This window comes from Cinclus cinclus, chromosome 5 (assembly GCF_963662255.1).
Source record: "Cinclus cinclus chromosome 5, bCinCin1.1, whole genome shotgun sequence".
In the NCBI taxonomy this organism is placed as follows: domain Eukaryota; kingdom Metazoa; phylum Chordata; class Aves; order Passeriformes; family Cinclidae; genus Cinclus; species Cinclus cinclus.
Window position 1 is genome coordinate 73,086,192 of NC_085050.1, and position 12,014 is coordinate 73,098,205.

A 12,014-nucleotide genomic window follows, 5' to 3' on the forward strand; every position below is an offset into this window, starting at 1 on the left:
CTGTGTGCCCTGAGCTTTTTCCCCAAGCACCAACCCCTCACCCTGCAGCTGCATGATGCAATGAGCTTTCAGGTTACATCAGCAGCACTCATGTGCAAGGGCAGCGTGGGACTTGGCGGGGGATGATGGGTCACAGCCAACTCCTTGCAGGGCACTGGGTTCTTCCACAGCTCTTTACAAACCTTGTGTTCTCTTTAGGGATCTGTCTGTAGCACAGAAAAAATGTGGGGTTGTTTCCTTTCCCCATCCCAGAAAGCATCGCTAACAGTTTATGCAACCCTCTCTCTGGGACAGGGGCAAGATCTTACCTGTGCCCCATTTTTGGCAGGAGGTAAGAAATAAACCTGGCTCACAGTGCCAGTAGGGATGTCTGTCAGGATAGAGACCATGCAAGGGATTCTGGCTCTGATCTATTTTGCCTGGCTGCACTAACAAAAATATGGCACTGGGAATGTGCAAGGAGATGTTCAACTGTCAAGGCAGAGACCGAGCAGCGTTCTCTCTGTGTTTCTGTTCACTTTGGTGGTTTTCCCTGGCTGCTGATGCTCAGTGTATCTGGATTTCGGTTGCTAAATCTACGTGTGTGTGTACAGTCCCTTGGTCTGAATATGATGATACAAGAGCTATTTTCAGTCCCTTCAGCCACCTGCAGGTCTTTGGGGATTTCTAGCTAGATCACAAGTTCTTGAAAGGAAGGTTTGTGTTATGGACTGTTATTTTTATGGATTACCTCTGCTTTACTGAATGGCTTCTGGAATTTTATCTGGACGAGCAATGGGCTGCCCAGGGAGCTGGATTCCAACCTCCCTGCAGGGCAGAGGCTCGAGCAGGAATAATTGATAGTTGGAACCAGCCCTGTGTTTTTGGTCTCTGTTCGCATGTCCTGTGCTTCCAGTTGGCCTTGGACATGCTGAACTAGGATTTTCTAGGTTAGGAGCTGGGAGGTGCCTGAGTGAAGTGAGGTGAAGTTGTTGTTGCTGTGCTGGGGGAGCTGGACAGCACCAAGGCACAGGACCTCTGCATGTATGACCCCGTCCATGAGCAGTCTGCCCTGCTCTGCTCTTTACTCCTCCTTTCTCACTTGAAAACCAACAGAATGGTGCACCTAAACAGACCACCAGCAGCCCCTGATTGTTGTCTTGGTAGCAGTGATTCCACGATGCTTACAGCAATCTGGTTTGGCTTGAGCAGCTCCTGGTTGACTGGATCAACTAACTCCACCTCCAGTCCCACCAGAGGCGGCTGACATTTTCCTTAAATCCTGGAGAAGGTTTGCATAGACACATTGTTTCCTGCTCTTGGAAATTAACTTTGGGTTGGGAGACACTTCAATTCCGAGAGAGTCCAAGTGGAAGTTAGTATGTTAATTTTTGAAAGGGCACACTTGAAAAATATGAGGACACTTAAGGTGGAAACTCTCAAGGTCACGGACATGAGAAAGGCCGCATGTCTCTAAGTCACAGCTAAAAAGTTACCTGGAACTTTAACCTAGCAGGAACTGACTGCACATGTCTCTGCATGGATTCATACAAAAAGCCAGCAGGATTGAGCAGCCGGATGGCGAGGCTGCTCCTTGTCCCCCAGACCGTTGTTTTTGCAGGCCAAGTATCAAGTGAGGATTTCCACCAAGCTTGCTCCTTGTTGCTCTTTGTTCTACAGGCCTGTATCCAGGGAGGTGATGGCTGAAAACTGGCAGGGACGGATTTGGAAAAGTGGTCTGAAGCAAAAACTGTCTTTGTGCAAGAAAGTTTGAACCCAGAGTTGACCATGTGAAAAGGCTGAGTGTGTCAGAATGTCAAAACTGAGACCTGTTGGCCATCAGATGGCTCAGAATCCAAATGAATTGCCAAAAAGTGAGTAAAGCTGTGCACCCCATTCTGTTTCAGCTAATTTGAATATCTGCTTGACCTGGTTTGGTTGGTTGGTTGGTTGGTTTTTGTTTGTTTGTTTTTCCTACAAAAAGGTGTACAGGAGCATTTATAAATATACCTGCACCTGTTCTGTGGTGAGAAGAAAGCCCCTGCACTTGTATGCAGAGCTGCTGTTGCTGGGACACGTGCATGCCTCATTTATCAGGCTCTGGGTTTCTCAGCTTGGACTATACTAGTTCCTGTGTCTAATTACTGTGTTCTTGTGGCATCACTGCAAGCAGCTCAGAAAAGCAGACTGCTTCCCTGTGGCTCAGAATTAATGTCATTTTCCCTTGGGAAGGGTGGGAGGTTGGGCTGACAGACACACAAAAACACAGGATGACCATGCAGAAGTGCGTAAGTACACGTTGCATTAAAAACCCTCCTAGTAAGGGGTCCCCAGGTTCTGAAAAATCAGAATTGCTCCGTTTCTGGGATCTGGGATGCACTGATCTCTTGGCATAAGGGGGTGGATTCAAGGAGAGCTGAGGTGATGAGGCAGCAGCTGCCGAGATGTGCAGCCTGAAGCTGCCCCGCAGTCCCAGGGACGAGCCTGGCTCCTGCCGGGAGCTGCCCGTATCCCTGTGAAAGTGCCATTCGGTGACGGGAAGGGCTCGGCAGAGTTCACGTCTAAACCTCCGAGGTGTCCACGGAGGCTTGCAAATACTTATGCTTCTCTCCCAGTTTGACCTGCTCGTAGAGAACTGAGTGCCAGGTTTTGTTTACAAGGACACAGGTGTCAGGTGTGTTTTCCAGCTGGTTTTTTTCCTCGTTGCTCTAAACGATGAACGCTTAGACAGCAGCTGTACTGGCTGGACTTCTAGAGGAAGACAAAAGCCCTTAGGAGGAAACAAAAGCTTTTTCGCTTTTCTTTCCACGTGGCACCACTGCTTTCAGAGAGCTGCCGCGGCAGCGACGGCTCCACCCCTCGGGCTGCCCCGGGCATCCCCCATTTGCCCGGGGCCGTGATCCCGCGCCGGCCGCGGCACAGGAAGGAAGGGCTGGGAGCGGGCGGAAGGGACGCAGCGGAAGGGGAAGCGCGGCCGAGGCTGCGGCTGTGGTTGTGGCGGTGGAGGAGCCATGCGGACCCGGCGCGGCACCGTCCTGCGGCCGCGGGCCGAGCCCCCCGAGCCCGCCGATGACCCCGCCGACTTCCCCGGCGGCCGCGCCGGCCCCGAGGAGCTGGCGGACGACGTGGAGCGCTTCCACGAGGAACAGTTCCGCGCCGTGATGGCCGCCCTGGATAGCGGCGATGAGGCCGGGGACAGCGAGGAGGAGGACGAGGAGGAGGAGGTGCTGGGTCTGCAGCTGCCCGAGGACAGCGAGGAGGAGGAAGATGACGGTGAGGAAGAGGAGACGCAGGAGCGGAATCCCTTTGTGGAGTACAGCGCAGAGGAGGATGAGAATGGCGAAGAGGAAGAAGGTGAGGAAGATGAAAATGATCTAGAGGATGGAGAAGAGGAAGATGGTAAGCAAGATGAAAATGATGTTGAGGATGAAGAGGGGGACCTGTCCATGGAAAGCGACTTGGAGGAGCGCCATCCGGAGGCCAAGCTCCCCCACGAGCTCTCCTGGGGCCAGCGCAAGCAGCTCTACTATGACACGGACTACGGGAGTGATGCTCAGGCCAAAAGCAAGCGGAGCCAGCAAGAAATCGATGCTGAGGAGGAGGAAGAGGAGCAGGAGGCTCAGGTCATCCAGAGACGGTTGGTGCGGGATTTGGGGGAGGATGATTATGGTCTGGACATGATCCAGGGCTACCTGGCTGAGCAGCAGAAAACCCATGATAGCAAGGGGCAGAAAATTGATAAGGATCTGCGCACCCTTTCCAAGAAGGAGCAGCTGAAGCTGCTGAAGCAGGAGTCCCCAGAGCTCCTGCAGCTGATGGAGGACTTTGAGGTAAAACTCATGGAGATCAAGGATGAATTGCACCCGCTGCTGCAAATGGTCAGAGAGGGCACTATCCCCCAGGGGAAGGGCAGTCGCTATTTACAGACCAAGTATCATCTGTACCTGAACTATTGTGCCAATATCAGTTTCTACCTGGTTTTGAAGTCCAAGAGGATGCCAGTTCACAGTCACCCTGTCATCGAGCGGCTGGTGGCGTACAGGAACATCATCAATGACCTCGCTGTTATAGACCAGAGGCTTTCCCCACAGGTCCGCATGCTTCTGAGGAGCTACTACGACAAGAAGGAAGAGAAGCTACGGAAGGAAAACAAGTTCTCAGTGTTTCTCACCATGGATGGCAAGAAAAACAAACCAAAACGTGCCTCTGTGCCTGTTAATGGCCAGGCTGCTGCTGCTGAATTGTCAGATGAGTCGGAGCTGGATGAGGAGGCTGCCCTGAAATACTACAAGATGATGGAGGAGAAGCTGGCACTCAAGAGGAAGAGACCTGGAAACAAAGATGTGCTTGATGAAGCATCGCTGTCGGAAGGAGAGGATCCCAGTAAAAAGAGAGGGGTGACCTATCAGATGATCAAGAACAAAGGCCTCACCCCCAAAAGGAGGAAGATCGATCGCAACCCCCGGGTCAAGCATCGGGAGAAATTCCGGCGAGCCAAAATCCGCCGCAAGGGCCAGGTCCGCGAGGTCCGCAAGGAGCTGCACAGATACGCCGGGGAACTGTCCGGCATTCGGGCCGGGGTTAAGAAAGGCAGGAAGCTCAAGTGAGAGTTATCTTTTTGTAAGGGCTGTGAGTAGCAGCCTGAATCCAATAAAAGTTTTATACATGGTCTTGTGGGCTTTATTAAGGAAACCGGGGCGGTGGTGGTATTTTCTTTTTCAGAGGGTGCTTTGTAGAAGGTGCCATCTCCGAGTGGACCCGGGCCCTTTGCACGCTTCGCCGTGTCTGAAGGCATTTCCCTCTGTTGTGTTTCCCTGAACAGGAAGCTGTGAGAGACTGCAAGGAATGTATCAGGCAAAGGGAATTAAATGGGCCGTGTGGGCCTGGTGGGGAGGTGGGGATGGATGGATGGATGGATGGATGGATGGATGGATGGATGGACGGACGGACCTCTTGGTTGGTTGGAGGGTGGGTTGAGAAAGGGGTTCAACAGCTTTCACTTGCCTGCTCTGTTTTGCTATCTTGTTCTGGTCCATCCTGTTTCTGTGTTGAGCTGCAGAGATGTGGTTAATAGTAGTGAATTTTTGTTCTGATTAACACCTTTGTTGGCTCTTAAGTACAAGTTTTAAGTTACTTAGTCCTAGGTGGTCTGAAATACTGCTTCCCTTTGTCAGTTCACTGAGAAGCAAAGAAAGGACTCGTCTGGATTTTATAACCGTGTATGTGATAACTGTAAGAACTTCCCCTATGATAAGTGTTGTCTGCTCCTGCAGGACTCAGCAGTATTGCTGCAGGACCGCCTTACAGATGGGTGAGGTGTTATGTCTTCAGTGGGCAGGTAAACTTTGAGGATGCTATGATTATTTCCATGCCTTTTGGTGGGTAAATGCATTTTAACCCCACACGGAAATGCTTGCCAAGAGCTGACTCTGGTCAGTTCCAGTCTGGGCTGTGGAAGAGGAATGAGCGATCATTTTTCTGAAGTTTAACAAAAACTGAATGTGTGTCTGGGACAGGTTTCAGGGATGCTTTGGTTTGTGTACCCTACCATCTGAGAGGTATTAGTTTTCCACACGAAATTATTTCAGGAGAATAATTGCTTGATTCAGTAATGCGATTGCACAACGTGAGGGTGTTTTGTTTGTGTGATGGTCTTGGGGGAAGCCCAGAGGTGAGTGTGTGCTCTTGATCCTGTGGCAGGCCAAGTTCTGCAGTACAAGCACGTAGGTGCTCTGTTTGTGCTCTCCAAGTGGGATGTGCTTTTACGGGGCTCCTCTGTCAACCCTAACAACCGAGGCCTATTTCTGCCAGGAGCATGCTCTTCACTGCTGGCTGGAGAATATTTTAGTAGTTTTCCAGGCTGTTTGTTGAAGGGAGAAGTAGAAACACAACAAGCATAAGCGGGACAGACGGAACAGTCCTGTCTCAGGTGCACTGAATGTGTCTTCTCCTTAGATCTGTACTTCCTCACCTGCCCTTACTGTGAGCAACAGTGTTGGCTGCTCCTCCCTCCCAGGGAGAAAGGCTCCCCGCCTTGCTGAGGAGGGAAGTAGAATTTTCCCACCTTTAACTCCCCATGGGATCATGACAGGAGCCTGCCACTCCTATAATGTTGAGCTGTGCTCCGGAGGCTCAATAAGGGGTAAGATGCCGGGCAAAAAAGCAGCTTAGGTGCTTTTTCTGGGCACGGATGGTATTGTGGTTACACAATACCATCACATGGGGTGTGGAACATAGCCCGCAGAGATGCTCCTTGATCTCATTACTACAGAACCTGCTGGTGCACGTTTCACACTTCATGCAAAAATGAAGGGCTAATGGTCTTTGATGGACCCGGCTTTGTGTTTCCTTGGAAGGCTCCCGAGCAGCTGGTAAGCAAAAATCTGGCGACTTCTATCTGAGGGTAAATAAGGGAAATAAGGAATTGGTGTGCCATTACAGAGACATTTCCCAGAAACTCTGGGATAAGGTTGAAGGCGGTGTCAGGGGCCCCGCCCTGCCTTCCGGCAGATGGCACGGCACAGTTTTGGGTTAATGAAGATCAACCAGGCATTAGGCCCGCTGGATTAGTTCAGGGATTGGACAAAGCCATAAACATAATTCCCCTATGCTTTTATGTATGGCTAATCATGGGAATGCTGTGATTATTAGTGCTGTGCGAGGGAGCCACACTGTACAGTGTCTCTAAGAAATACTTGGAGTCATGTTCTGTGCTACAGGGAAATTCCCGGTGCTGAACAGGTTTTGGAAATCCCCTTGAAAATGGACCCATGAAATCAAGCAAGGACCACAGGTGATGAGGAAAAGAAGCGAGAAGTGGATCCAAGTCCTGGTTAATGCTGCTTTTTCCCTTTTTCAGTACTGCTTCTGGAGAAGGTGCTGGCACTTGCTAAGAAATGCTTCAGCCCTGAGATGGCACTTGTCCCTGCCAGGGTCCTGCTTGGAGAGGACTGGCAGTCTCAGCAGCACCTAAAGCAGGTGGGGACTGAGCTCAGGTAACAGCTTTGTCTCACCTCTGTCACCCTCACAGCAGTGGAAGTGCCTGCCCTGGGTCCTTTGGACCCGCTCCCTTGAGCACAGTAATCGAAAGTCAGTCCTGCACAGAAATGATTCATACTTAAACTGACATAGGCTGAGTGTACAAAGCTCCAAGGTATGAGCTAGTCTCTTGTTTCTCTGCACCTGGAAGAAAAACTCCTTGTGGAGGTGATGTGCATCCACAGTAAGCCTGGCTGCCTTTGGAAGCTTGGGCAGAAAAGTACAGTGGCAGAGAGAGGGACAGTGCTTTCTGTATCACAACCTGAAATTTGTATTTATAGGGGGCAAGGAAAATATATTTAATAACTCACATGGAAATAGATCTGCTGCTGCCTTAGATTTTGTCAAGGTTTTCCTTGCTGTGTGGGTTTCCCTAGCTGTGTTCTGTAATATTCCATTGCACACAGTGTGGGCATTATTTTACTCTTATTAGGATGTAGAAATTCAAACATGCTGTGAGATTTGTACAGTGGATTAAAGCGTCTGTTCAATTAGTTGCAACATGTTGCATGACTTAGGGCAGTAGTGGAAAATCAGTCTCCAGTAATCAGTAGCCTTTACAGCTTTGCTTTTGCAATTTTAATGTGAGATATAAAAAGAAAGCAGCAAGGTGTTTGAGCTTAACCCAATTGCACGGAAGGCAGGCTGTTCTTTAAAAACTGGCAGATTTATGTGCTTCCTGCCTGCTGACAACACCACAGTCCATATTGTCTTGTTTTCTGAAAGGATCTCCCAGGCGAAATTCCCAGTAGTATGCTGTATTTGGCAGTTTTAATACAAAAGTATATACTTGGACTTTGTCCCCTTTTATCCCAGGATCTCAAAACGCCGCTGTCCATGAGCTCTCACGCCGGGGAAAGCCAAAGGGAGGCAGGAGATGGTGCCCTGGCTTCTCTTCACGGGTAAGAGCGCCGCACCATCAGGGGGGGTCGGCTCTCGGGGCGCTGCTGACCGGCCGCGCTCCCCCGGGCTGTGGAGAGGCGCTCCCCGGCGGTGCGGGGGGAGCAGCGGGGGCGGGCGCTGGGGCTGGGGCGGCCGCGGCGCTTCCCGGCCGGGGCGGGGCTGGGTCGGCGATGGCGGAGGCGGGGCGGGCAGCGCTGCCGCCGCCGGCGGAAAGTTCCCGGGACGGGGCCGAAGCGGAGCTGCCCCCCGGCATGGAGCGGCGGCCCGAGCTCGGGGAGGCGGCGGCAGCGGCGGCGGAGGACGAGGAGGCGCGCCCTGCCTCGCCGCCGTTCTTCCTCCTCTACCCCGGCCATGGAGGCGGCGCCGCGGCCGCGCCGCCCGGGCTGTGGAGACCCCCGGAGCCCCGCGGCGGGGCCGCGCTGCCCGTGCTGGTGCTGAGCTACCCGGGGCCGGACGGAGCCCGTGAGTACGGGTGGGGCTGCTCCGGGGCCGGGAGCCTCCCTCGAGGCGGTGTGGGCGGCGGGCCGGGGTTCCCTGGGCTCCGCTCCGCTCCCGGGGCGCCCCTGCCCCGAGCGCTCCGGGCGGGCGGCGCGGCTCTCGCCGCCACGGGCGCGCCCGGCCCGGGGCTGCCCCAGCTCCGCGGGGCGGCGGGGAACGCGGGAGCTCCCGGCGGCGGGGAGGGCGCGGGTGTGAGCCATGCCGGCCCACAGCTCAGCAGAACCAGCCCCCACAGAAAGCCCTTTGCGGGGAATCGGTGCCGCCCTTGGGAATCCAACAGGCTGTCCTGAACACGGGGTGGAGTTTGGAGGCCGGGAAACCCCCGGTCGGGCTTCCTCCTGATGTTGGTGCGGAGACGAAATCCGAGGCGAGGGCACTGAACGCTGGAGACCTGAAGAGGCTGAAGTGCATCGCTTTGTGGGGTGTGTTGGGTGGCAAATGGCGTTCTCCTTTGTAAGATTCTTTGTGATGTTCTCGTGGTGTATTTGGGGAAGCTGGAGTACTCTGAAGTACTTGGGTATGCTGTAGAATCAAATAAGAAGTACACGCATGGGTGCGTGTAGAAGAGATCTCTTTTCTATCCGTCCTAAAAATAACCAACAGCTTCATCCTCTGGGCTGATGCCAGAGCGTGTGTGACTGAGCTTTGGCCCTTTGCTTTGTCACCTCCTGTCCCAGGTGAGCATGCACCCACTCGGGAGCTCATTTGTTTGGAGCTGGTGTCTGCTTTTTTCCTCCTTTGGAAGCTGATGTACTTGAAGGCATTACTCAGCAGAGCTAGAACCAATGAGGTAAGAAGTCCATGTCTGTAATGCCAAGAGGAGGTGAAGTGCCCTGACTTTGCTCTGTGCTCTGCGAAGGACTATCTGTGACTGCCAACTTATGTCCTAAGTCCCTCTCTGCTAAACTGTTGTTTGAAATGACAGCCCCCTGTCAAAACCTTTGGTTTCACTGGTAATTTTTCCGTAATCAGTAGATCTGTGCCCACAGTAAACCCTGTGATGTGTAGGCAATGAATCAAGCTACTTCTGATAAAAAAGAAGACATATGGAAAAATATGTAATCCTAGCTGTTCAAACTTTGTGAGAAGCTCTTCTCTGGCTGCGGGTAAACAGAAGCATTGAGATGAGCACCTTTGTGCACAAGGACTTAGTGGAGAAGCTCAGTGGTTGAGCAACACTTTATCCAGTGTCTGCCTTATTCTGCAGTAGTTGTTCATATAAGCTTTGGGTAAAAGCCTTCACAAGATGCGTATAAAAGTTCCCTTGTTTTTGTGAGATGTGGAGGTGGAGCTGCCTGTGCAGTGTCGTGTGTCACAGCTCGCTCAGGGACTGACTGATGCTGCGGTAGCAGTGTCTGGAGGGAACAGGAATCGGCATCTGTTTGCATGGTGTCTTGGACTCTGTTTCTTCTGGGGCAAACTCTGTCAGTAAATTTTGTTTTTCTTGTGTCTTTTTTCGAGTTCTCACATTTCTAAGAGCATCTTCCATTCGTTCCTACACAACAGCAGGAGCAGTTCAGCAAAGTCTTAGGTGTTACAGGGAGGCAGTGGCCCTCACACCAAAAAGTCGCTGTTACACAGTATTTTAGAGGTTTATTTCATAGTTTTTTTGGGGTTTTTTTTCCTGTTATGATACAGCTCAGTCCTTGAACTATGCTGTTGTGTTCTCACCTGATTCCAAACATGAGGTGAAGGCCAGAGCTGCTTAGGAAAGGGGACTGCAAAAGCTCTTTGTGGCAGGAGCACCTGTGTGCTTGTTACAGGTGGTTCCTGACAGAAGGAACAAGGTGATGGACTTAAACATGCTGACCTGCAGGAAAACCTTAAAACACGATAAAAGCAGCTTGATCAGGCTGTCCTTAACCAAACCCCAAACCTTTCCTTGCTCTCACTGAAAGCCTACCCCATGCCATGATACTTGAAGTGGACTTTTCCTTCCCTTTCCTTCAATTATGAGAGTTACTTCCATCCTTAATATCTCGGTGTTTCACAGGAGGTCAAGAAAGGCTTGTCTGCCACTTCTTAATTGAGAGATTATTGTTGATTTTTGGGTTGTTCAACTTCCTTTTGCCCATTCCTGTTTGAGCTTGCAAAGTAGCTTGGGAGTAGCTGGTATTCAAGGTAATGTGCACATCTGTGCTGGCAGAGGAGTCAGAAGCAGACTTTGCCACCTAGATGCTGTGTTGCTAATTTTATCTTATTAGATTACATTCCATGTCAGAGATGGCTTTGTCCTTTTTGCTTTGCAATCCTTAAACAGTGAGGAGGAAAAGTTTCTGCTAATGATGGAAACACAGGTTGCTTACAGGCTCTGAAAATGAAAGTACACCCAGAGATGCTCCCTGGAGTCCGAAGGGTGGTTTGGAAATTTGTTTGGGTTTCTTTGCCTAGATGATTCTCTTTCATTCAGCATGGAACCTCAAAGTCCTCTGCACAACAGCTGAGCTCCCAAATACTGGTGGCTGGCTGATGGAGTGCTTGGTGTTCAGGTGCTTGGTCTTAAAATTCCCGTGCAGTAAGTGTGTGATTCTTTAATCTTAAAAATGTTTTGGCAGAACCCTGCTGTGTTTTGCAGTCTAGCCAAAGCCTCTAAGGGCTTGTGCCAGAGTGTAGCTCACAGGAGAGTTTGTGGGACCAGTCAAGGCTGCCTGACTGGTTTGAGGTGGAAAAAGTGGTTCATCCTGCACCACCTCCTCTGCATTTAGCTTTGATTTGGGATTTCCCATGTCCATGACCATCCTGGAAGTGTGATGGAGCCTTATCAGGTGCCCTTGAGTTGCCTGGTAGTTGGATGAAAGGTTTCATGAAAACACAAATAGTTGATACCTTTCTTTTGTTTCTGCATGAGATAGTTTGTTTCTTTGATCACTTTGGGGCACAGGATGGGTATAGGGGAACTTTTGTCTTGTGCTTTTCAGGTGGTGATTAAAAGGCCACAAGTCAGTGAATTAAACAGTTCCTGTTTGAGAATTTTTTTTGGTTCTTTTTTTTCTGGTTTTGGAAATAAGTCAAATTTAAAGAACATTTTCCAAGTACTTGGAATATCCCTGTGGAGTATTTGCAGCAGGATAGTTGCATAAAGGAGCCTGAAAATAGGACTCAGCTGGAAGGGAATTACTGGCTTCTGTTATTTCTGCATGTTAAAAGCAAACCAGTGGAAGTTAAGTAGTTCCTAATTTTTCAGCAGACCTTCCCTGTGATCCTGATGTGCTGGGCTCTTGCCTGTGTTCAGCTGAACACCCGCCTTGTGCAATGGGAGCTGCAGGGTTACGCCCAGTGCTGTTGGTGTTTCCAATTGCTTTGAAAACAAAGAAATTCAACTGCTGTTGATGAGATCAATGAGATCTGTTGGATAATAGCTTGAGCAACATCTTATGGTGATTTGTTGATCGGAAAGGGTTTGTTTAGGCCCTGTCCAAGGGTTAGCAGGGCCAGCAGCTGCTCTGTAGCAGGTGGTACACAGCCACTTTCACTGTTGTGAGGATTTGGGGTGCTGCGGTGTGCATGCCGTGATTGCTGAAAGGGTGTATAAATATGCGAGTTAAGCTGCTGTCAGCACGATTTATTAACTCTGTTCTCTTGGGGGGAAGAAACAA

The 12,014-nt window shown here is 50.9% G+C and overlaps 1 protein-coding gene across 1 annotated transcript; it reads left to right on the forward strand.

Annotated features, from left to right (window-relative positions):
- Positions 1–2,979: 2,979 nt before the first annotated feature.
- Positions 2,980–4,648, forward strand: UTP3 (UTP3 small subunit processome component). Its single transcript, XM_062494062.1, has one exon. The coding sequence runs from the start codon at positions 2,991–2,993 to the stop codon at positions 4,584–4,586; it is 1,596 nt and encodes a 531-aa protein (XP_062350046.1). The 5' UTR covers positions 2,980–2,990; the 3' UTR covers positions 4,587–4,648.
- The last annotated feature ends 7,366 nt before the right edge of the window (positions 4,649–12,014 follow it).

Coding starts and splice junctions, on each gene's coding strand:
- UTP3 (XM_062494062.1), top strand. CDS start 2,991: ATGCGGACCCGGCGCGGCACCGTCCTGCGGCCGCGGGCCGAGCCCCCC.